Source organism: Thunnus maccoyii, chromosome 9 (assembly GCF_910596095.1).
Source record: "Thunnus maccoyii chromosome 9, fThuMac1.1, whole genome shotgun sequence".
Classification (NCBI taxonomy): domain Eukaryota; kingdom Metazoa; phylum Chordata; class Actinopteri; order Scombriformes; family Scombridae; genus Thunnus; species Thunnus maccoyii.
The window spans coordinates 26027836-26052210 of record NC_056541.1 but is presented as its reverse complement, the minus strand read 5'-3'; the positions used below and the strand labels follow the sequence as shown (position 1 = coordinate 26052210).

Here is a 24375-nt window from a genome sequence, read left to right as displayed (position 1 = left end):
AATACAGATCTTCACATGTGAGAAGCTGGAACCAGATAACCTTTTACACTTTTGATTGAAAAATGACTAAAACAACTATTTGATTATCATAATAGTGGTTTAATTTGCTTCATCACAGTCCCACCATCTATCTCTGGTGAGACCACCGTCCCCAGAGAGGTCCAGGTCACGCAGGACAGCGCTGTGACTCTGGAGTGTCACGCAACAGGAAACCCTCCGCCTCAGATCAGCTGGCTGAAGAATGGACAAGCCCTGCTTCTCTCTCCCCGTACACGCCTCCTCTCTGGCAACTCTGTGCTGAGGTCAGTTTAAAATACATAGAGAAAGCTGAATAGAATCATGATTATTCATAAAGATGTTATATATTTACAGGTGAGTTAATGCTGAGTTTCCCCTTTTTTCATGATTTAGGATTTCTCCCGTGCAGCTGTCTGATTCTGGAGTGTACACATGTGTAGCACGCAGTCGAGCTGGTCTTGCTGAGCTCAACTATGATGTCCAGGTCCAAGGTACCATCATAACACACCACCTACTGTAGTTATAGCATAAATCTAATCCCTAACAGCTGAGTAAACCTGATAAACTGTTTGCTTTGCTGGAGTAGTTGCCTCCAGTCTCACAAAACTCAAACAAATTATAGCACTACCTAACATAACATGGGTCTTTGGTTACAAGAATTTTCCTAGAGTTTATATGTAGCATTTTACAGGGTTTCACAAAGATGTGTGTGTGTGTGTGTGTGTGTACGCTCTGTAGTGCCCCCGGGTGTGGATCATGTTGAACCAGTGGAGCCGGTTACAGTGGTCCAGGGGTCCTTGGTGACGTTAACCTGTGAGGCTCGTGGCGTTCCACCTCCGACACTGACTTGGATGAAGGACAGCCAGCCGCTGTCACTTCATCGCAACCTGCTGCTGGATGGACAGGAGACACGGCTGCAGCTGCCTGACGTGGCACCTTCAGATGCAGGCCTCTACAGCTGTGTGGCCAGTAACCAGGCTGGAAGCAGCACAAAGAGTTTTAATCTCACCATTCTCGGTAATCCCAAAACCATCTATATATTTAATTAATCTCTAAATTAAAGTCGGTGTAAACTCCTTGAACAATTTAGCCAAAACACTCTTTCTTTCTAATCCAGAGCCTCCAAAGATATCCAGCTCCAGCTCTCCAGAGGAGCGGACCATAGCAGTAAACAGCCCACTGGAGCTGGAGTGCTCCGCTGTAGGAGTCCCACCTCCCACCCTTAGCTGGCTCAAGGATGGTCGCCCTTTGGAACGGAGTGACATTGTTCAGGAGGATGGACACTTTGTCAGGATTAGCAAAATTCAGGTAAATTGCAAACCAACAATAGTCTGATAATTTTGCAAAGTTGAAGCTACAGTAGATTTTATTGTAAAAGACTGCATAAACTAGCTGTAAGCCTGTGCTCCATTCATAATAAGTAATGGTGAACCTTTCTGTGAAGAGAAAACTAAAGTCCAAGGAGATGCACCTCAAAAGAGGGAAACTCAAAATGCATCTTTGCTTTATAAACAAAAAGGTGGATTCTGTTGACTCAATTGTCATTTTTTGGAAATCCATTCCAGTCCCTGAATGACAGGGAGTATTAAGTGCAAAGTTGCCTGTTGCAACTTTAACATGTCAACTCTTTTCATACAAGAACCAAAAGTACATGATATGAAGCTCAAGAATTGGGTTTACCTCTAATTTAACCTTATCTTCATCATAGATATAAAGTAAAAGATGCAAAAAAAGCATAAGAATGGAAAACTGAAGTTTTAACAGCATCAGTCCTTTCAGATACACCAGTGTTATGTAAGAAGCACTCAAGCTGATTAATGTTGTGTCTTTAAAGGTCGAGGATGCAGGTCTGTATACCTGCTTGGCCAGCAGCCCAGCAGGAGAGGATGGAAAAAACCACTGGGTCCGAGTCCAAGGTGACACAAGCTGTTCTTGTGTATTGTTCAAGAGGAAATATATCATGTCTGTGTATGCACAAAAGTAAAAACAGACTTGGTCTGGCAATAGCATTTTCCAGCTGTGGTATCTTGCACGCAATGTGACATAATGTACATATAGTGAGTTATATAGTCTATTGATGGATTTCACAGATAGGTTTATTATATACTGTGCAACATTCTTATTCCCATTGTTTGGGTGATTATACTGTATAAATCTATTTATTCACATGAGAATCACCACATACTTTGTATCACATACTTATATCCATCACCTAATAATATATGGTTGTGTTTTAGTCCCACCGACCCTCCTTGGCTCTGGTGATGTGAGGACACTGACAGTGCCAGTTAGTGGACACCTGACCCTGGAGTGCCTGGCTGACAGTGACCCCCCTCCTGATATAGAGTGGTACAAGGATGAGGTCAAAATTCAGGTACAGGGTCAGCAAAAATTCAAAAAACAGATGAACTAAAAACCATCTCCTCTGACTCAAACACGTTGTTTCTTTTCCTTCCATTCATCAGCTGGGTGGTCGTATTCAGCGGCTGGCAGGGGGACAGTACCTGGAGATACAGGAAGTCAGGCCTGAGGACAGCGGCCAGTACAGCTGTGTGGTCACCAACATGGCTGGAAGCAACAGTCTCTTTTTCACAGTGGAGATTCTCTGTAAGTCAGCCTGTCAGTACAACAATACACTGATTGTTAAAAATAGTTCTACATGTTTAACGCAAATGACAACATGGATATACTTTTATACTTCTCTAGTACCACCAATAATAAAGGAGAGCAGCTCAATGGTGACAGCACATGTCGGCCAGGATGCAGTTTTACCATGTGAAGTTGAGGGTGATTCGTCTCCTACAATCATGTGGAGAAAAGACGGCTTCCCCATAAATCAGGATAACAAGAAGTAGGTCCTAATTTTTTTGGTTTTGCTTCAACACATCTAAAGGGTGATCTGTCCTTTTTTATTTTCAATTGTTCAAACACAAACACAGCTACACACTGTGCTGCAGCTATGAAGTTGGTTTCACTTGTGAAAAGTGAATTTATGGATCACAATAAGGGACCATGAAGTTTAACTACTCTAAAGTCAGCATGCTGTGTATTTCTTTCAGGTACACTATGTTAGCAGAGGGCTCCTTGCGTATACATGAGGTTCAGCTGAGCGATGCTGGTCGCTACTACTGCACTGTGTCAAACCAGGCTGGATCAGATCACCGAGGGATGGATCTTCGGGTGTTTGGTAAATATAGCAAAAGAACTTAAGAGTTAAAGAGATTTTTGTTTTTATTACGCATAGTCCCTGTTCTGATTTCAGCTAAATTTGCTATGCTTAAACACAGAGATACAGTGACTGTAGTCAACATTTCTGAATCTCTTCTGTCTTCTATTAGTGGGTCCTTCAATCAGTCCAGGCTCATTCAATGTGACAGTAACCACAGGGATTAGAGCCGTGCTGAGCTGTGAGACTACAGGTATTCCCCCACCTAAAGTATCCTGGAAAAGGAATGGGACTCCATTAGATATCAGCCATCAGCCTGCTGTGTACAGGTAAAGACAGAGCTACATGTATATGGCTATTGCTTCCTTGAATACACAATAAGCACGCATCACAAATCCCATAGCCATAAGAACTTAAAGCCTGACACAGTCGTGCTCTTCTGTCCAGGTTACTGTCCTCTGGGTCCCTGGTTCTTTTGTCACCATCCAATGAGGATGAAGGTTACTTTGAGTGTACAGCCGTTAATGAAGTTGGAGAGGAGCGCAGGGTCATTGAGGTCAACCTGCAAGGTATTAATTTATATTGAGGTTATTGACTTTAAAGAATGATTTCAAATAATTTAATTGATGAATTTTCTCTTTGCTCTTGTAGTCCCACCATCTATTGAAGATGATGTCACGACAATCACGGCTGTGAAAATGTCTCCGGTGGTGTTGCCTTGTCATGTACAAGGGCGCCCTCAGCCCACTGTCACCTGGACAAAAGGTGGAGCCAAACTGGGCTCCAGAGGAGGAAGTTATCGTGTGCTTCCTACTGGTAAGACAAGGTGTCAAAGGAAGTGTTGTGGCCTTTTCATATTATCATACATCATGGTCTACTGAAATAATAATGCCACAAGGCAAGGAATATAATTCATCATATGTGACATTAAATTATTTATGTTTCTACTTATGTGTATCCAGGAGTGTTGGAGATAACTGCTGCTGTGCCAAGTCATGCTGGCAGGTACACTTGCTCAGCCCGAAACCCAGCTGGAGTTGCTCACAAACATATCACTCTCACTGTGCAAGGTGAACTCTCATGGAGTAGCTGCAAGTCACTGTGTTAACGTTATCTTTTAGAAAACTTCTGGTAAAACATAACAACACATATAACAAAGTATTTGTTCTCCTGTGAACTTAGAGCCCCCAGAGATCAGGCCAATGGCTGAGGAAGTACAAGTGGTGTTGCATCATGGGACGGTTCTGCCCTGTGAGGTTCAAGGATTCCCGAGACCTTCCATCACCTGGCAAAGAGAGGGGGTTCCCATAGCAGCAGGTAACAATATATAAATACAAGCACAAGTTTTAACATCAATCATAAATGCTGTATCAGACAAATACTGTACTGTAGATGCTGCCACAGACTTGGACACCCTGTATTGTGTGTTTTTTCTCCTAACATTCACAATCACTTTGACAACATCCAATAGTAGATGACTGTGCTCTGTAAAAAAAAAAAAAAAGTATTTAGTTAATTTTTCATCAATGACTGAATAGCAATATTGCCATGCAGTCAGCTTTATCAAACTGTCAAACTGCAAATTTTCATTCTCATGTGAATGTGACTTGTTTTACAGGTCACAGGTTGGCTGTGCTCTCAAATGGAGCCCTGAAGTTTTCTCGTGTCACGCTTGGTGATGCGGGGACCTACCAGTGCCTGGCAAAAAATGAAGCTGGTGTGGCTGTGGGCAGAACCAAACTAGTCCTTCAAGGTAATATGGACTTTTGCTCTCAGAGCGTGTTGGTGGTTAGAGAAAGCACTGCATAATCAGGCTGCTGCAGATTTAATTAACCTAACAACCAATATCTTCACCCTTATCTTGTCCTTCTGTCCTTCACCAGCTGTTCTTGCTGTTGTTGCTGTTTGTTGCTGCTAGTCATGTATATATTTGTGTTGTTGTTGTTGTAGCTGTTGCTGTTCTGCTTCTCTGTGTCCCCCCCCCCCCCCCCCCTTCTCTGTCTCAACCCAACCGGTCAAAGCAGATGGCTGCCCACCTAGAGCCAGGTTCTGCTTGAGGTTTCTTCCCGTTAAAGGGGAGTTTTTCCTTACCGCTGTCGCCAATTGCTTGCTCATGGGGGAATTGTTGGGTCTCTCTCTTTGTAAATTAAAGATTATGGTCTAGACCTGCTCCATGTGAAAAGTGCCCTGAGATGATTGTTGTTGTGATTTGGCGCTATATAAATAAAATTGAATTGAATTGATGAACACACATTTAGAGAGATGCTCCATATTGCACCAGTTGCCCAGGAATTGGCTGATTCTCCATGTTTACTCCTTGTGATCAAATTGTGTGTCATGCTAATATTTTAACTGGTCTTAATTGATCCCTGCTATCCATTTTTGACATTTATGACAATGAATACCTGTTCACCTCCTGTTTCTCCAGTTCCACCGGTGCTGAGTGTGCCTCGTGTGGAGTACACTGCTGTGCTGGGCCAGCCAGTCAGCCTGGAGTGTGTCGCTGATGGGCAGCCCCAACCTGAAGTTAACTGGCACAAGGAGAGGAGGCCTCTGGTCGACGGTGCTCATATACACGTCTTTGCCAATGGAACCTTGGCAATTACATCTACCCAGCGCAGTGACGCAGGCCTGTACACATGTACTGCCAAAAATCTTGCCGGCAGAGCCAGCCACGACATGAGACTGGTTATTCAAGGTGAGTTATGGCTCTTTTACAGTTTTTTAAAGACAGACTATAACATGTTCAATTAAAATAATGATGTTGTTGCATTTCAGTCCCACCCATGATTCCTCCTACGCAGACAGAACTATCAGTCATTCAAGGATTTCAGGCGTTGCTGCCCTGTGCTGCTCAGGGTTCACCAGAACCCAGAGTATCATGGGAGAAGGATGGTGCCATTGTGCCCAACTTTCCAGGCAAATTCACTGTCCTGCGATCAGGAGAGCTGATTATCGAGAGGGCTGAGGTGAGCCTAAATAAAGTCCATGGTTTCCTCTGCATTATGAGCTACAATCTCTGTGCAGGATTGGGTCTAAGAATGAGTTCTAATTGATTTCTTCACACAGCCGGGAGATGCTGGTGTGTTCACATGTGTGGCCACCAATGCAGCAGGCTCTGTGAGACAAGACATCCACCTGTCCATCAACATGAGGCCTGTCTTCAAGGAGCTGCCAGGTGATGTCACTCTGAACAAAGGGCAGAGCCTGGCCTTGTCCTGCCACGCTCAGGGAACACCTTCTCCTGTCATCTCCTGGACTGTCAACAACAGTCCCTACCCAGGTATTGCCCAGGGCATCACAGCACCTCAGTACTATCTAAGTATCACAGTGACATTGTTACTAAATTCACATGTTATTCAGGATGGCAGCTTCTGCTGATCACAATGATATGAAATAGTAAACAACTTTAGTTTTGTGATATTCAATCTAATATATTGTGAGTTAAAATTGAACCATGTTCTTCCTGATGCAACCATGTTGATTCAGTTGGCACTGATTTATCAAATATGCTCCAGGTGCAACTGTAGATGATGCCGGCAGGAGCTCAGTCATCATTGAGAACATTACTATGACTGATGCCGGGACATACGTGTGTATAGCAGAAAACAGTGTGGGCTCCATCCGAGCGCTCTCATTTGTCCGCATCAGAGGTGAGCTTCTTGACAGGGGACCATAAATGTAACTTTCTACAGATAGTGACATCAACTTGATGTTTGCCATTTTATAAATATGTGCTGTTTCTTCAGAGCCTCCAGTGTTGAAAGGTGAAGCCCACATGTCTCAGACAGTCATCCAGGGTGGCTCTGCTGTGCTCGACTGTCCAGTCCATGGAGACCCCAGCCCAGCCCTTCGCTGGCTCCGAAATGGGAAACCAGTTCTCCGCTCCCTCCGGATGCAAACACTTCACAACGGATCCTTGGTCATTTACAGCATCACTGTAAATACAAATTTCACTTTACCCCTTTAGTTCTTTCATGTTGCAGCAGTTACCCTCTCTCTAGACAAGTTTTGTTATACTAAGTCACTCAAGTTTGAATTATTTAGCCCCCTTGAGCAAACTACTTATATCAACAAATGTTTCTTGTTTTGGAGAACAATGGAACAGTATTCAGCCAAACCAAGCTTCATCTGCAGTCCCCTTGGGTGGAGGAACAGTGTGTGACTGTCCTGCAGCGTCCTGCTCCCACCTAAATCAGATTGGAAGCGCTTCAGTCGGAGAGGCTAACAGCATTAGCAACAGAGGGAGGAGACGAACAGAGAGAGCTGGATGTTCCCAGACTCTGCCCTCCTTTCCTTTGCCCATAACCTTGTTATGTATCTAACTGCTGCTGTAATTGCACAGCCTGCAGCTGAGACTTTCTCACAGACAGATGACTGTCCTTCCCACAGAGCGCTCTAATGTGAAATTTCCTTTCTCTAGCCCAACAATATCTATTATGACAAAGAATTCAATGGGATAAACTCTTGACTGCCCAGTGGAAATTGTCAGTTTTTCTACTATAAAGTCAGCATTCTTTTATCATAAAAATTATATGTGATCTAAGACGCAGTTTTGTCCTGAAGGTTTTTGGCAGAGAGGATAATTGTTCCTCAGAGTGCCAATTAAATCAAACTCTCCTCGTCTACCTGTTTGATCTACAGGCTGCAGATGAAGGGGAATACCAGTGTGTGGCTGAGAGTGAAGCTGGAACAGCTGAGAGGACCATTACTCTCAAGGTTCAGAGTGAGTTCTGTCTTTATAATTACACACATTGTAATAGGGAATGAAATTAATAACACATTAGTAACACATTGGACCTCTCACACAGCCTGGCTTCCCTGTCTAAGAACTATTTCAAATAACTAATTTAGCATATTTCTTTCATTTGATGGAAGTTTTGATTTCTCTGTGTCTCTTCTTTGATTTTCTCCTTTTCCTTCTCCCTTAGAGAAGACATTATCGTAAGGTCATTGAGGGTTGTCTTGGTTATATACACACTATTTCTGCAAATGAGCTACTAAGAACCAAAACTTCTCTTCTTTTCTCTGTGACTCAGTCAATGGAGGCTACTCTAACTGGGAGGAGTGGGGCCCCTGTAGTAGTACCTGTGGACAAGGTTTCCAAGAACGGATCAGACTATGCAACAACCCAGAACCAGTCAATGGTGGCCGATCATGCAGCGGCCCCAGTATCGACTCTAGGAAATGTCAAGCCGGTCTCTGTCCAGGTAGGACTGACTTTCTCATTTAATTTGTAGATATGATTTGAAAAGGACATCTCCCATAAATACAACGCATGCTTTTTGGTATGTACAGGGATATGGCATTAAATGTAAATGTATCGACTCATGTGGTGTGGTTGTTGGTGAAAGGTGAAACTCCTCGCAAGACCAGAGGCAGCCTGATAGGAATGGTGAATGAGAGAGAGTTTGGAGTGTCCTTCCTGGAGGCCAACATTACAGATAATATGGAAGAGGGCAGCAGCACTCTGCAGGCCCGCCTAGACAACATCCCTCCCAGTGTGGGTGAGTTGTCGCACATTACATCACCCAGGTTAATGTCTTATTTGCCTGTTTATTTACAACAAAGTCACTAAACACTGTAAGTGATGAAGGTGAATTCAGGTAGAGTGAATTCAGTTTTTGGTTTCTTTTATGACATTTTTTGTGGAATACGCTTTTAATCTTGTAACCTGCACATACTGTATTTCTATTGTGCTGTAACAGGTCAGGAGCTTATTGATGCTGTTCTGTTGTAGGTCCCTTGCTCCGGGTGCTGGTGTCTGTGTTTGCTCCCATCTACTGGACCACTGTGCTGCAGAACGGAGGAGCCAAGAACGGTTACTCCTTCACTCAGGGCCAATTCAGACAAGAGTCTCAGCTGGAGTTTGAGTCTGGTAAGATCAGTTTTATACATGTGTGCACATCATTCATATGTGAATGTCTTTTATTTTATGGTGATGCAAATCTTAAGAAAGTGGTTGGGAGACAGGCCTGTTGCTCACCTGTTAGGAGATTAAAATACTGATAATAAAATCATGCAGGCAGGTAGATACTTTATTGATGCATTCATACCAAGTTTTGTATAAACAATGTTGAGTGACTGCAGAGAAAATATACAGACATACAGACAAACTAAAAAGAAAGGCTTTAGTTTAGAAGTTTTTATGTGACCAGTGATTCCCTCCATGACTACTTTCACTTTTTGTAGTTTTCAAAACAACCAGCAGATGGCATCACTTACTACCACTGACATTCATGAAAGCTATTATTTCTTAACAATGTCAGCATGTTATCTTGTGCTTGTAAATGAATGATGATCTTACCTTTTTTAATCTTTTTAACCAGGGGAGATTCTTCGTTTGACCCATGTCGCCAGAGGTGTGGATTCTGAGGGAGTTTTACTAATTGACATCGTAATTAACGGATTTGTTCCTCCTTCATTATCAACTTCTCATCTGAGCCTACAGGTTTGTTCACTACTGTCATCACAATGTGTATTTAAAAGACCTCAAACATATCTCTCCAGAGAATGTGTCACTGACACACTTGAGCTCTTCTTCAATCTCCCTGACCTGATTTGTTGTCTCCTCCCGTAGGAGTTTGACGAGTCATATGTGCAGACGGGCCAAGGGCAGCTGTACTCGTGGTCATCGCAGACCCACCAGAGAGGAGGAAACCCCATGGTGCTGCGCTGCAATCACACCATTATTTATGAGGGCCAGGAGGAGCGCCAGGGCCCTCTGCTCCAGCTGCTGAATGTCTCCGGGATGAACAGCGTTTACAACATGTTCACTCTCACTTTGGACTTCCATATCACTGCCAGCCTTCATATACCAGGTTTCTACAAGAAATAAAACTTCAGCATCACATGCTGGACTTGAATGTTGAAACATGTAACACTGACTGAACTTTTCTATTTGCAGACGGTTATGGAGAAACATGCCCTAAAGGTTTCATTCTTGACACGGCCTCCTACTGTGCTGGTATGCTGCTTTCCCTTTTTCTGCCTCATTTATCTTTTGGCAACATTTATATTTGGGCAGTTGTCACTGTACCAGTTTTATTATTGTGATTAAATATGTTGTTATTAGATGAGGACGAGTGTGCACTGCAGTCTCCCTGCTCTCACTCGTGTAATAACATCATGGGAGGATTTTCCTGTACCTGTCCCTCTGGCTTTACCATCTCCACAGACACCAACACATGCCAAGGTGAGACAAAAACAACACACTCGCTGGAATTTGTGTGATTAATTACCAGACAAACTCTGTTAATGTCCCGATGGAAAATATTAAGTAGCAGGTACTATATACAACTTAATCTTTCTTTAAGCCTCTATCCCCGTTCCCCCATGTAACCTCAGCCTTTGGCTAACTACATTTTTAATATCATGCAGATATTGATGAGTGTGCCCAGGGCTCCCACATGTGCCACTACAACCAGCAATGTGTCAACACATTGGGCACATATCGCTGCCAGGCCAAATGTGGACCAGGATTTAAGCCCAGCATCACAGGAACCAGCTGTGAAGGCAAGTCACTGTTAACCAAATGTTGAGCAGATAGTTTAACAGAGATTAAGTTATTCTTTCCCTTTCCCTGTTGAATCAAATTATTTACTCCTGCAGTAATCAATAAAGATAAATGTTGTTTCTTATCTTATACACATTTATACAATTGATGTCCATGGTAGATTGATGAAACCAGATGTGTCAAATCGTGTGTTTCAGATGTGGATGAGTGCCAAGAGTCCGCTCTCTCCCCATGTCAGCATCAGTGTCTCAACACTCTGGGCTCGTACCGTTGCATCTGCCACCCTGGATACCAGCTGTCAGGACACCGCTGCATTGGTCAGTCAGCTAACATAGTTAGACTTCCACAGGTCCGAAAGAGCATACAAAAGTCATGGAAATTCAAATTTTCAAATCAAGGCTTGTTAGATTTATGAAACTGTTTGAAACTAAATAACTGAATTCTGTTTATTGTTTAATAAACCTTATGAGCACATCTGGAACACTTTTTCAGCCAGGGGATAATTGACAATCAATAACAGCTCTGCTGTAATGGTTGCACTTTTACAGACATCAATGAGTGCATGAGAAATGTGTGCCCAGCTCACCAGCAATGCCGTAACACAGAGGGAGGATACCAGTGTTTTGACAGCTGTCCAGCTGGCATGACCAAATCAGAGAATGGAGCCTGCATGGGTTAGTGACTGTTATACTTTTCTTTTCTTTATTTATTTAGAAGGTGTTAAATGGTAGCATATGAGGAGACATAAATCATTACTACATTCATTTTGAGACATTAGCATGACATTGGAGTGAGAGAACTTCAAAGATGACGACAATGATTCTTTTGTTTTTTTGCCTTTTGGGAAATGACGATATCACCAATGTTGATAACATTGGCAGCCTCCACCAACCGTCTACACTGCATTTGACGTGTAACACCAGGTCAGATTTCAAAGGAAACCTGCTGGATTGCTCAAAGGCACTAAATAGCGAGAGGTCACTGCTTCTCCTTCACAAAGGAAGCAAAGGAAGCTTTTTTAAAAAGACTATTAATTAGAACAAAGAGAACACCTCTGACTGAAGAAACCGAGATCTTTTTTATAACAGGATGTAACAAAGTTTATAGTAATGTGGTCTTAATTTTAAGAAACTCTTTAGTCCTAATAACACCACAAGCATGCGATGGAGGCTTAAAAACATCTTTACCATGGTTCATTTGTTACTATTAAGCGTTTTGGTAATATGGTATCAGTTATATTGATTTTTAAAAATGAAACTCATTTCCAAAATTTGATTAAGTTGATATGCTTTTGTCGACTGCGTATTTTTCAGATATTGACGAGTGTCAGGATGGAAGTCACATGTGTCGCTACACTCAGATCTGTCAGAACACAATCGGAGGTTATGGCTGTGTGTGTCCCAGGGGTTACCGAACCCAGGGAGTGGGCCTCCCATGTCTGGGTAGGACATTTGCTGTGTCTGTTTCATAATACACTGCACTAACGAGAATCTAATGGGGACTAATGAATGAATGAACTAATGGGGACTCATTATAATGAATTAATTAGAGTTTTGTTTTACCTTTCAGACATTGATGAATGCCTTCAGATGCCAAACCCTTGTGCCTACCAGTGCCGCAATGTGCCCGGCAGCTTCAGGTGCCTTTGTCCCCCTGGTACTGTGCTGCTTGGGGATGGGCGTTCTTGTGCGGGGTTGGAGAGAGGACAAACCTTCACCAATGGGACCAGAGTGAGGGCAAGACTTCGTCCACAACTAGTGTCATCTCTAGGCAGGCCAATCCTGTCTCGTTCTCATGGAGTATCCCGCATTACCAGACAGAGCTGCCCTGTAGGATACACCAACAGAGACGGCACATGTGTTGGTGAGTGTGCATCAACAGTAGTTTTACAAATAAGTCATATACAGCATTCAAAAACATCAGCCTTTATTTCAATAAGATTCCTGAGTCTCACATTTACCATCTTGTTATTCTCTGCACAGATGTGGATGAGTGTCTGCTCAGGAAGCCGTGCCAACATGAGTGTCGAAACACAATTGGCAGTTTCCAATGCTCGTGTCCCCAAGGTTACCAGCTGTTACCCAACGGCAGGAGCTGTAAAGGTGAGTTTCACTAAACTGTTCCTAACTACATAACTTTCGTACTTGCTTCTGTTATTACAGCTAACCTCTTATTCCTTTTCTCTACCATTAGATATCGATGAGTGTGTAGAACAAGGCATTCAATGTGGACACAATCAGATGTGTTTTAACACCAGAGGAGGATACCAGTGCCTGGATACGCCCTGCCCTGCATCCTACCAGAGTGGCAGAAGTCCAGGGTAAACTGCATGTTCTACATTGTTTAAACACAAATATTAGGCTTAAGATACTGCAGGCATGCAAATATTAGCCGCTAGAAGATATTTTAATGCTGATGTGATGGTGACACTTTCCTCCTTCATGTTGATCTTTTAAAGGACATGCTATAGGCCTTGTTCTCTGGACTGCGCCACAGGAGGCTCTCCTCTGCTCCTGCAGTACAAGCTGCTCACTCTTCCCTCAGGCATACCAGCCAATCACAACGTAGTACGACTGTCAGCTTTCTCAGAGTCAGGTGTCCTACAAGATCGTACATCCTTTACCATACTCGAGCAAGAATCGGAGGTGGGTATGGTGGGCCGTGTGTTTGGCATCAGAGATGAAGCAGGCAGGGGAATAATCTTCACACTGCGGGTGCTTGACAGACCAGGACTAGTGCGACTCAAGGTGCAGGCCACCACCATCTCGCTGCAGGGCCGCATTACCTACCAGAGCATCTTCATCATCTACATCTCCATCTCAACGTACCCCTACTGAGCTGCTGTGCTGCTTTACAGATGACTCTGCCTCCCAGTGGCCTCTGGGTGCTTCTTAACCACAAGGCAATTACACCAAAACCCTGTGCCTTGGACACATTAGATCCTGCAAAGAAGCTCTAAAATACAAGATAAAGAGGACATGGTCAATCAGTGGATTTCATGAAGATGTGTACCCTAATCTGTGACTGAAAATATCCAGGATGAGAAGTGACTGACACATGCTGGATGAACTAATTATCTTGTTCATCTTTTGACCAGAAACCTTATCTGGGGAAAATGCCTAGAGTGCCTCTTTTTAATCAATATGTCGTATACAGAAAATGCAGTCTGGAAAAGTGTAATTAATTTGTCAACCAAGCACTGAAGTTATTTACTATCCATCAGAAACTATCAGAAATGTTAATGTTCTAGTATCATTTAGTATGTGTGTGTGTTAGTTTCAGATGATGAATATCTAATTCTGGGTCATATGTATTCTCATATGAAAATGTGTTTGCAGCCCTCATTTGGAGGTATAAGCCAGTTTTTTCAACAGCAATGAAATTGTATGTTTTGACAAACAATTGCAGGATTTCGGTTTCCCCCCTTATTTTAATTTATTTAAGCCACTTCAACACGTCACTGATTCAAACAACCTTCTGTCATGTTTGTAATGACGAACCTGTAACAGTGGCTTGTAGCTATTTATGTTGTGAAAACATAAGTGTGACAGTGTTTTATCTAAAGTGTTTTTGTACTCTTTTATATATTTTTTTTTATCATGTAAAAAAGTTTAAAGGTGCCTTTCTGAATGTACTCGAGTGTCTAAGTGGATACCATTGCCTTCACTGAGGCAGTGATACAACTGGTGCTGCTGTTACAAGTAAAAACAAGAATGTTTTCAGGCAGTTAAGAGACACTGATCACAGAGTTTGACTGCACTTAAGAGTTTGTGCAGTGAGGCGTTAGCTACAAACGCCTTTCCTGCCTTTCCATGACAACATACACAACATTGTCATATTTTCATTTCCACCTTTGGAATAATTTAACAAAATCAATCTTGTGCTGTCAATATACAAACCTGAGGAAGGAAGTTGCATCAGAAGTGCAGTAAAATGTTTGCCCTACTCTTACAGATTGAACAAATAAATCCTTGTTGCTGTAAATGAGTGTCTCATATTTGTAGAAATAAAATGGACAACACTTTTGTAAATGTCTATGTTATTACCCTTCTGCAGTTCTAATTTAACCTTTATTATATTGTAGAACCTGAACTAACATTTGTCAAACAGCATTTTGTAGCTGACAATAATATTTTAACAAAAATGTGCCCCAACATTAGTAAATAACAGATTAATCCTAAGATTAGATATCAATCTGACAGTGAACATGAACTGTATGCAAGCAAAATCTTCATGGCATCGTATGAACAAGCTTTTATTATTTTTACTGCAGCTTACTTTAACAGAAACCCAAAATAATCTTTCTCACTCTGTCTGACTATTTTCTCTACTTATATGTGTCGCTTATTGTTATCTGTTTCTTCAGTGTGTTGAGTGAACAATAACATAAATACAGTAGCTCAGCTGCTCGTGATAAATATAGCATTGCATATTTGTATGCTTTTAAGACTTGTTTGGTTCAACTACATTTAATTATTCTAATATTGACAATCACATCTTTCTTCATCTTCAAAATATCTTCATCTTACTAAAACAACTGTTTGTTCTCCTACCATTAATACTCCATTAATACTTTTTTTTCTGGTATGAGTGAGTCAACAAGTGAAAAACCATGACCCTGTTCATGGATATGTAAATGCACTACAGTAACTACAGTAGTTTAAAGATTACCATAGATTTACTCTGATTGAACCATACTTAACAGTAAACAGTAACAGTGATTTTAGTCATATCAGTAACAGGAGAATGAAGCTGAATTAATGTAAAACTAATAGCTGTATCTAAAGGTAAGAAATCAATCTGAAAACATTTGATATGCTTTGGTAAAAGGTCGAGGAAGGAAGGTGAGGAAACATTGCAGCAGTCCAATCTAATAACAACAAAAGCATGAGTGCACAAACACAAAACATTTGCCTTCAATCAAGTAGAAATCGGTCGCGTCTCTGACCTAGTCCTTGCTGCTGCACTCGTAACTTCTACTGGCTGGTCATCACTGAAGGGAGGTGGGGGTTATATGAAACTCCACACCAGATCCATCATCTCCAGTGCAAGGATTTATACTCAGAAAAGCAAGGAACAATAAAAAGAAGGAAAACTGATACTTAAGGGGGAAAAAATACATTACTGTTTCCAAGAACTTGAATCTTGAAGACTTGAAACTGCAGCGAACACAGGTAGTAGAAGTGGGTGATAAAAATGGACGGATGGATAAAATCTGTTGTGGATTATGTATATTGTATATCATAATATTGATATGTTGTGTATCATGATATAGTAATTATCTGGAAATTCAACTGAGAAATTGTTTATAGACAAAATCATCAGGAGGGAATACTATAACACAGCACTGCTCAGTGATTTACAACACTGCCACAATGCACTACAACTAGAAATCTAAAAGGGGGATATCTACTACCTTATGAAAAGTATCACAAAATCCATGAACGTTGATAAATTTGGCACAACATGAATAGGTACCATCACTGTTAAGCCTAAAAATAAGACTGAAATCTGATGTTATAAAGTGCCTCAAATCAACAGTCTTTTAAAATGATGTTTTTTGTTCACTTTGGGTACATGTAATCTGGAGTAAATCTATGGTAGTTAGCTCAAGTAATACCTCAGCTGCTCAGCAGATGGAGCAGGTTTTAGATTGTTCTCTTAATTTTTAGACTGACTTTCAGAACTGCTTTGCTTTCAGTGCTGGGTATTGCTGGTCTCTTAGCTGTCATCACTGTCATACATTATGCTGCTGGTTGTAATAACTAAGTTAGACTTAAGGAGAAAAACAAAAATAAAGCAGAGCAGTTCAATCTACTGCTTCAACATTACCCCACTTATAAACAGACACGTGGCTGTTGGCAGAGAAGTGACTACAAAACTGACCTACGTAAACACCTTTATATGGGATTAGTTTACGTTTGGCACTGTTGCCATGTAACTGACAAGGTTGAAAAGTTGATGCATCTCATCTGTAATACATTTTTTTGCAGTTCATTTCCTGGATATGAGTAATAGAGAGGGTCAAGGCGGCCTGAGCTGAGCTGAGCTGAGTGTTTGTGATTGTTGACACCGGTGTTGTGTGTGTGTGTGTGGGAGGCTGCCTGGGGTTGTTTTGCTTTTTGCTGTTTTGGTGATGTGGTCATCTTGGAAGACAGAAGTTACTGGTCACTGTGAATGGACAGTTGACATTAGTGAGTGGATGTTTACATGGTACTCATTGTTAGTAATTTATCAAATACTGGTCAGCTACCATAGTTTTGACCAGCTGTACAAATGTAAAAACCTCCATCATATGATGCTATCATCACATAACAAAATTAATTTACTAAATATTTAAATCTTTTTTGTAATATAGACCATAAACAGTTTAACATCATTTTTTCCATGGAAGTAATGACCCCAAGAACAACTTCCTGAAAGGCCTGTTTCTAAACAAACAGCTATTAAACGTAATTCTTTTCAACTATGGTACATGTGAAGCTAATTAAAGCAATCTGTGCTGCATCTTTAATATTTCTGAACCATGAGAATAAATAAAGCAGCAGTACCATTAAGACTTCAACAGATACATGTAAATAGAACGAGTAGTGGTAGCATATAACATTAAAACAACAAAAAAAAGAAAAAAAAAAAGAAAAAGAAACAACATCACTTTCTGAGAAAAACAGCAGGACTGCACACCAAACTGGAAGCGAGTCATTCATTAAGGTTTCGTAAACTTTCACAATTCCCAGCAACATGTGCAATATAGTGTAAGGCAGACTTGAGGCCTTTTCCCCTTTACTATAAAACACAAAGCATTAGTGGAAATGAATGCTTAAGGCTGAGCGATGGCTACCAGTACCATCTCCCCTACTGCTTTACACAGTCAGGATGTCAGGAGAAATGGGGACTCGCTGTGCTCCGCTCACTAATGAGCACAACACCACTGCCTGTTAGTAGGTATAAGCAATGGAGCTCAGACCATAACCATCATGAACAAATTAAACCTGCAAACAAAAGAATGCTTCAAGTCAAAGTTTTGTCAAACATTTCACAATGTCCTAGATTCTGCCTGATCTAATGCGCCTTTAGAGGCCAAATCAGTCATTGTTTCCCAGCATCACAAAACACTAAAGACGTAAAACAGCACTAATCAATATTTTTATTATGAACAATGACTCAAATTCGTATGCATGATGGGAAAGGTGTCACTCGTGCCGACTAACCCACAGAGAAATACCACGTAATTCTGTTTATGGAGCTATTTGGCATCTTTCAGCGCATTGTTTTGGCTTTATGGCCCACAACTTTACTGTTTTGGTTCAGTCTCACATTGTTCCCAAACACAGCAGGCAGCTCTTTGTAGCAAAAATGTTCTGCTAAACCTATTGTACACTACCTGCTTTGCACCAGGCAGGAGAGACACATAAAGTGAGCGACAAGGTAACGTGGAGCGTTTGGCAGCTGAAGAGTCAGATATTCCCATCAGGAGTTGGTGAAAATCCAAAACTGAGCTAAAAGGAGAAGTAATGTTGGACTTGGTCGGGTGATAATGTGTTCCGTATCTGCTGGATGCATAAATATGCAGCTGTTTGCGAACACTTTTGACATTAACAACTTTATGAGGTGATAATTTATCAATTTTGTGTGCTGCCAACAATTGGGCCAAAACAATCAATTAATCCAGGTAATCCAACAGTTTATAGTCTAATGCTGGTAAACATATTAGAAGATCAGTCCATCAGTTTATAAGTGATACTGCAGCATGCTACACTCGAGTGTTTTGAATTTGGATGGTGGGTGTCTTTTAAGCATCGTTAATTATCTGTTGTCATGCAACAGCCACAGATAGGCCAAGTTACAACAATACTAACATGATTTTATTAACTTACGTCATAAAATCATTACATGAGGTCAGTTTTTGTTCAACCAAGAAGTTGAATTAAATTTCCCAAATATTTTTCTTTGACACAGCACAAAGACTGAAAAAGAACACAAACTCTTTTTTTCAGCTGGAACCAGTAATGAACATGAGTAATGCTTCAACGACAGAGGCTTATACTGTCTGTAACTTTGTGTGGGAAGGATGAGTAATTATGATGTGGTGACTAAAGTTAATGGTGAAGCAGTAGGGGAGGATGTGGACAGCTTGACAAGACTCCACAAGCAAGGTCATACAGGACAGTTTTATTTTATTGCCGGATTGTTAAAAATGTCGAGTTTTGAATCATTTCTCTTGCATAGAATCAGTTACTGAAGGTAAAGCGGAGTTTTGAGTACTAGTTAGACTGGTCTATTCCCTTCAACAGTACTACGTCCCCTCTGCGTGTGCTTGTGCTCGAGCCATGCCTCCTTATTAATTCGCACAGGATGAGGCCCGCTTAATGCCAAAAATGTAAATGTAATCAGGCTGCACACTGCAGTTGATGATGTTGGCAACAAGTTTAAAAACCATTAATAGAATTTGCTAGCACACACTTTGTCAACATTACACTCAAGTGTGGAGAGAAATTTATGAAAGTGTAGCGTATTTTCCAGATGACATATTAAGTTTCTCTCCCCATATGGCTGTACTGCCAATAAATGTGATAATCAACGTATGCAGCATGTTCTTACCCAGAGCATTACCCTATGCCCCACTGGAAATTACTTGTGCACAGATGAAAAAGGATGAGATGGTAATATTTACTTGTCGCCATAGCAGCGGTGAAATATACATATATAAAAATCTTAAAAAGTAAGTGAAAACCCACAGAAGTTTGGACCATTCAGAAATGGCACGCAAATGTTCATCTGGGTTAATTTGTGTGTTAAAAACAGAAAGATCATTTGTAATGCATGTTCCCTGACTTTTTACCTTTGTGTTCTCGATTGCACTACTGTATTTTTTTTGTTTGACCAAATATTTGAATATTTGGTCTGAAAATTGGTAGAGGCTCATATCTGGGTCAGAGGTGTCAGAGTGTGCATGAGCTCATGGCAATATGCACAAACGCCTGTACCAACATGAAATACTGCTTAAATGAAGAACTCCCCTCCAAGCTATCGCCCCTCTCAGTGGGGTAATAAAAAACAATCACACTGTGTGGTATATTCCTTGACATCATTCTTTTCAGCCAGCTTGACAATATTTCCTGCACACGTAAGGGAATAGCTTGCCAAAAACATCAATGAGTTTTGGACCGGTGTTAACCTTTTACAGCCCTGTAGAAGACTTAATATGACTGTCTGTAGAATGTGCAGCCAGTGATATCATCACTGACTGTTACTGGGACAATCTCGCTCTGCCAACCATCCTCAATTCTCCCTCATTATAAATACCTGCAGACAGGAGATGCAGAACTAAACCAGCTTGTCGATATGCATGGTAAGACTTTCATGTGTTCTAAACATGTTGGCTGAGATGTAGCTGTTGTGCGAGTACATGCGCCTGGTTGAGTTTTAATGTGAGCCAGACACTGACTTCATCACCACAACGCTTACCACAGTAGTTCCATCCATCCTGCTTCCCAGTCCGCCAGCCAAGCCCTGCTTCCTTCCATTACTCCCTGGGACTGCAGATGGGGGGAAAAAAGAGACTAGTATCAAATCCTAACATTTTGTAGCAACGGATGGAAAGAGGTAAAAAGACTACCACTACTGAAAAAAGAGAGAGAACCCACACAGCTTTTTGGTTGCATTCCATAAAGTCTCAAAGCTACTGTTTTGGGTTCGGTTTTACAGTTAATATCATTCACATCGGCCCAGGAATTACGGCAGACCCACTGATGCCAGATTTTCTTTTTCCTCACACTCTCACTTTTTATTCCAAGCAAAATGACTTTGCAGGCTTAAATGCATAAAATCTATTATATAAAAAGGTTCAAGAAAGTTAATGACAATATACTGGTAGCAGTAGTTGCAAATACTGAAGTACATTGAGAAAATTAAGCATACATAACTAGTGTGCAAACTGAATTACATTAAAACCTGAAACTGAATAAAACTATAAACAAAAACAATCTAAAGCTGCTATAATACATACTTTTATATTGACAATGGCTCAAAATTCTATGTGTAATAAGTAAAGGGTTGCTCATAGTGACGAACCCACACATAATTATCACCCGTCTCTGCAGTTCCCCTCAGCTTTACAGAGTTTTATATAGAATTTGAGCTCACAGTTTTGGTTTTCTGGCCAGCAACTTTAATGTTTTGGTTTGCTCTCACCAAATTTAGTCAGCACAGTTTTCAGACGCCAGCTGTTTTCATCAAAATAGCTCTAAAAGCCATCTGTCAGCTACTTGTCCAGTGCACAACAGCAGACAGTCAAAGTTAGCGACTAGCTGGTGAGCATAATGAAGCATTTAGCAGCGAAGAGTCAGATATTTCCCCTTGATGTTGGTGGTGAGTAAAACAGAAGTAAAAGGAGAGGGAATATTTCATTAGGTGGACACAAATTGAACAGGGTGAAAATATGTCATGTTGCTTTTACAGCTTGTTTCTGACGCCTCCATGTGACCAAAAAATCAGTTACAGCAGGTTCGAGTAAATGAATAAGCTCCTGATAATATGATCATTGCATCAGCAGCTCTGCAACTTCCCCCTCCACCACCGTGCTAAACATTTGGCAGAGCAAGCAAGTTTGCTGCCCCCTCAGGATATTTCGTGCCTCCTCCATTAGTGGGTCCAAAGCCTCCATTTGCCAGACCTGCAGTTGTTCACTAATCACTCTGCTGAGATTTACTGCCCTGGTGGACAGGTAATTGTCAATCTTGCTCCAGTGATTACTCTCAGACACAACCCATGCTGTGTAGAACTGGTAGTAAAGAAGTACTTTCTCACGCCAAAGCTAGAGGCAGTTACAGCAAGGTGAGCACCGTAGGCTATCTACAAAAATACCACTGTGGCGACGAGCCACATGCTACACCGCAAGATAAAATAAGACCATGTTATGTAGAAGATAAACTGTTCCATGAATATCATTTTTCAGATTTAAACTCTCGGGTGGGGTCTTTGTTATAGAGATGCAGCGTCTGAGAATAGCAGTGAAAATCAAGGATCGCTATCTGGGTAAATGGCAAAAGACCTTTCGTAGATATTTCACAGATATCCAACAGATTTATGCTGCTTTAAAAGAATAGACCATGCACTGTATGTAAAACAGAGAAAAGACAGAACCCATGCTCTAAACTTGAAAAAACATGAACCACACTTGTGTTCCCTGTTTTCAACCAGATGCCTTGCTAGCCTACGTCTGTAATCACAGAGCAGTAAAATGACTTTTTAAAGTTCAAGTTGTTCCCTTTAAGTGTTGTTGACAGCTGTTCTAGGATCTGCAGACGTTTGTGACACTAGTGTTTCTCATTTTCAAGATAAGATTTAATACACAAATACCTTCAATACATCAACACCAGCAAGTTGAAACTGGCTTAGTACAACACTCCCAACACCTCATTCACAGCTCTGGAATGGCACAGGCAGCAGAGTAGAGATGGAAATATCATAGTCATAAATAGCAGAGAGACACAGAGGTAAAGGGAAAGCCAAAAACGGCCCTGGCAGTGTCTTGATCCTCCCACACAGTGGCTATGGAGTAACTGTGGTCATGACTTTGAATGACCTGTTGAGTAATGATTCGACTCAAGAGGAGATGTCAAATCTCATCAACAGGAGGCTGCATTTCAGATATTAACAAAGATTTTAAATCAATTATAGAAGGTATTGTTCATAATATTGTATACGTATTTATGCTTAAGGATTAGATACAGTAATAATCTTCAAAGATTCTATTTATGCACCATAACAGCTGTAGCTGCAACCGGTTATTTCCAGCTTCTGATAAGAAGTCAGACACTAAACAGATCCACATATCTGTGAAGGGAACATAGAGCGAATTGCAGGCTGACATCAGGATATACCGTCTATATAACTACAAACACAGAATTACCTCACAACAAAAGAATGAGCCTTTATGGTAAAACTAAAAAGGAGTCCAATAAAGACATGTTTTACCACTTCTAAGACTTAGTCAGTGTGGTATATTTTTTAGCAGAAATTTTGGAGGAAACCAAAAGACAGCATCCCACGCTATGAACGCTGTTTGTCTTGGCAGAATCATCATTAAGTTATCGTCAGTCCAACATTCACATTTTCTGCTTTGGCTCCGTTTGACAGTTTATGAGTGTCTAGGATGTATTAGATCAGAGTTTTTCTTCCTGGAATTGAGAACGCTGGTGGCTGGCTTCCAGAGAGACGTGACCTCCAGTGGTGTGACCCCAGGAAATGGGGTGGTACTGGGGGTGGGGGGCTGAATGCCATCCATCACAACCAGTAGTGCCCTGCGACATCCTGTGGAGCACTGCTACAGTGTGCTTTCCTCTCAGCACTGACCATTTCATGCTTCTTGAAATCCAATACATACTTATATTTAGCTTGTCCTCTCTACATTCTACAACACAGACTGAGCCAACAAATGCCCATGACTTTAGAATGAGACATAACAATTCATGGCTGTACTGTCCCAGGCAACAAACTGTAACTGCTTTGCTGTTTCTTTGTTGTTGCAAATAACCCTTGGAGATAAGTGACCACAGACATGAGCTGCAAAAAAAAGTAATCATAAATGGAAGTCAGCTGTGGATAATAAATCAAGACACTCAGGAAATGATGTTGGAATTTTATATTTTAAAAAGACCAGCGAATAGCTATGGCTAGTGCCGAGAAGCTTTCATCAACTCTATCATCTATCAGGGTCAGCCCATCAATTGTAAGCACCAGAGGATCATTTGAAAAGGGAGACACACTCTATTGCACAAAGTGTGTAAGCAAGTCCTTTTTACAGCTGCACACAATGTATTTACTGTGTCCCCTTTATACATGTCAAGACACTGCACACTCCAGGTAAAGCCATTTGTTTGATCATATTTGCAGCCACCAGAGCAGCTGAGGAGCAAGCGCTTGAGTGAATTACACCTCAATAATTGTGGAACATTTGGCATGTGCAATATGTTATCTGGCAAACTATTCACATCTGTTGGTGAAATCTAAAGTTTTGATCAAAACTTGGATGAGCAGCATCCTTCCAAAACAGAAATTACCACAAATGAGCTGCAGTGTAGGTTTAGGACATACAGTCAGTCATTTAGGGGAACAAAGTCTAGGCTTGGCTTTGCCACCGTGGTTGAGACATGGCAAGCCTTGTACAACCACACACCATACAGGGACTGAAGGGAAAAAATTTTTTTTGTCAGAAACCGAAAACCTTCAACACTGTTTTCATGTAGTTTCAGATGATTTGTCCTAATTTCAGAAAATCAGAGAAGTAGGCATAATTTTCAGAGGGTTGACTCGTTGCCGTATAACAGGTGCTGTGGCACAAAATGTGACTTAAAATATGAATTCCACATAAAATATTCAGCCTCTGCTGTGAGACAAGCCTCAAAAGTAAAAGTAATGTTTTTGTCCCTTATAAAAAGGCAAAATCAATAAAATATTAGTCTAATATTTGGAGTTACCTAATCTGGATTCTTGGATCTTCTGGATTGGTCAGAAAATCAAGTTACCACAGATGCATCTTGGGGACAAACAGTTTATGTTATTATAATATATTCCAGAGTTAGTCAGTACATCCCAACTTGGTAAATTATATTGTAAGCACTTTTCCTCCCATATCACTGGCTTAGTTTGAAAATCACTGGATCAGAAACTT

At 41.1% G+C, this 24375-nt stretch overlaps 1 protein-coding gene across 1 annotated transcript in view; it reads left to right on the top strand.

Moving 5' to 3' along the window:
• The window catches only part of hmcn2 (hemicentin 2), a 47696-nt gene extending 33012 nt beyond the window's left edge, over nt 1-14684 (top strand). The window contains exons 46-81 of the mRNA XM_042421574.1: nt 119-302; nt 412-509; nt 757-1035; nt 1136-1326; nt 1853-1934; nt 2256-2392; nt 2484-2625; nt 2725-2869; nt 3078-3205; nt 3357-3513; nt 3632-3753; nt 3836-4000; nt 4147-4254; nt 4367-4501; nt 4803-4937; nt 5613-5882; nt 5963-6153; nt 6254-6467; nt 6703-6837; nt 6934-7124; nt 7829-7910; nt 8224-8394; nt 8539-8691; nt 8925-9062; nt 9514-9635; nt 9765-10005; nt 10092-10151; nt 10260-10379; nt 10565-10699; nt 10898-11017; nt 11249-11374; nt 12014-12142; nt 12270-12563; nt 12683-12802; nt 12894-13020; nt 13159-14684. Coding sequence (XP_042277508.1) covers nt 119-302; nt 412-509; nt 757-1035; nt 1136-1326; nt 1853-1934; nt 2256-2392; nt 2484-2625; nt 2725-2869; nt 3078-3205; nt 3357-3513; nt 3632-3753; nt 3836-4000; nt 4147-4254; nt 4367-4501; nt 4803-4937; nt 5613-5882; nt 5963-6153; nt 6254-6467; nt 6703-6837; nt 6934-7124; nt 7829-7910; nt 8224-8394; nt 8539-8691; nt 8925-9062; nt 9514-9635; nt 9765-10005; nt 10092-10151; nt 10260-10379; nt 10565-10699; nt 10898-11017; nt 11249-11374; nt 12014-12142; nt 12270-12563; nt 12683-12802; nt 12894-13020; nt 13159-13537 — 5726 coding nt within the window. The 3' untranslated portion in view covers nt 13538-14684. The remainder of the gene's footprint in view (nt 1-118; nt 303-411; nt 510-756; nt 1036-1135; nt 1327-1852; nt 1935-2255; nt 2393-2483; nt 2626-2724; nt 2870-3077; nt 3206-3356; nt 3514-3631; nt 3754-3835; nt 4001-4146; nt 4255-4366; nt 4502-4802; nt 4938-5612; nt 5883-5962; nt 6154-6253; nt 6468-6702; nt 6838-6933; nt 7125-7828; nt 7911-8223; nt 8395-8538; nt 8692-8924; nt 9063-9513; nt 9636-9764; nt 10006-10091; nt 10152-10259; nt 10380-10564; nt 10700-10897; nt 11018-11248; nt 11375-12013; nt 12143-12269; nt 12564-12682; nt 12803-12893; nt 13021-13158) is intronic.
• The last annotated feature ends 9691 nt before the right edge of the window (nt 14685-24375 follow it).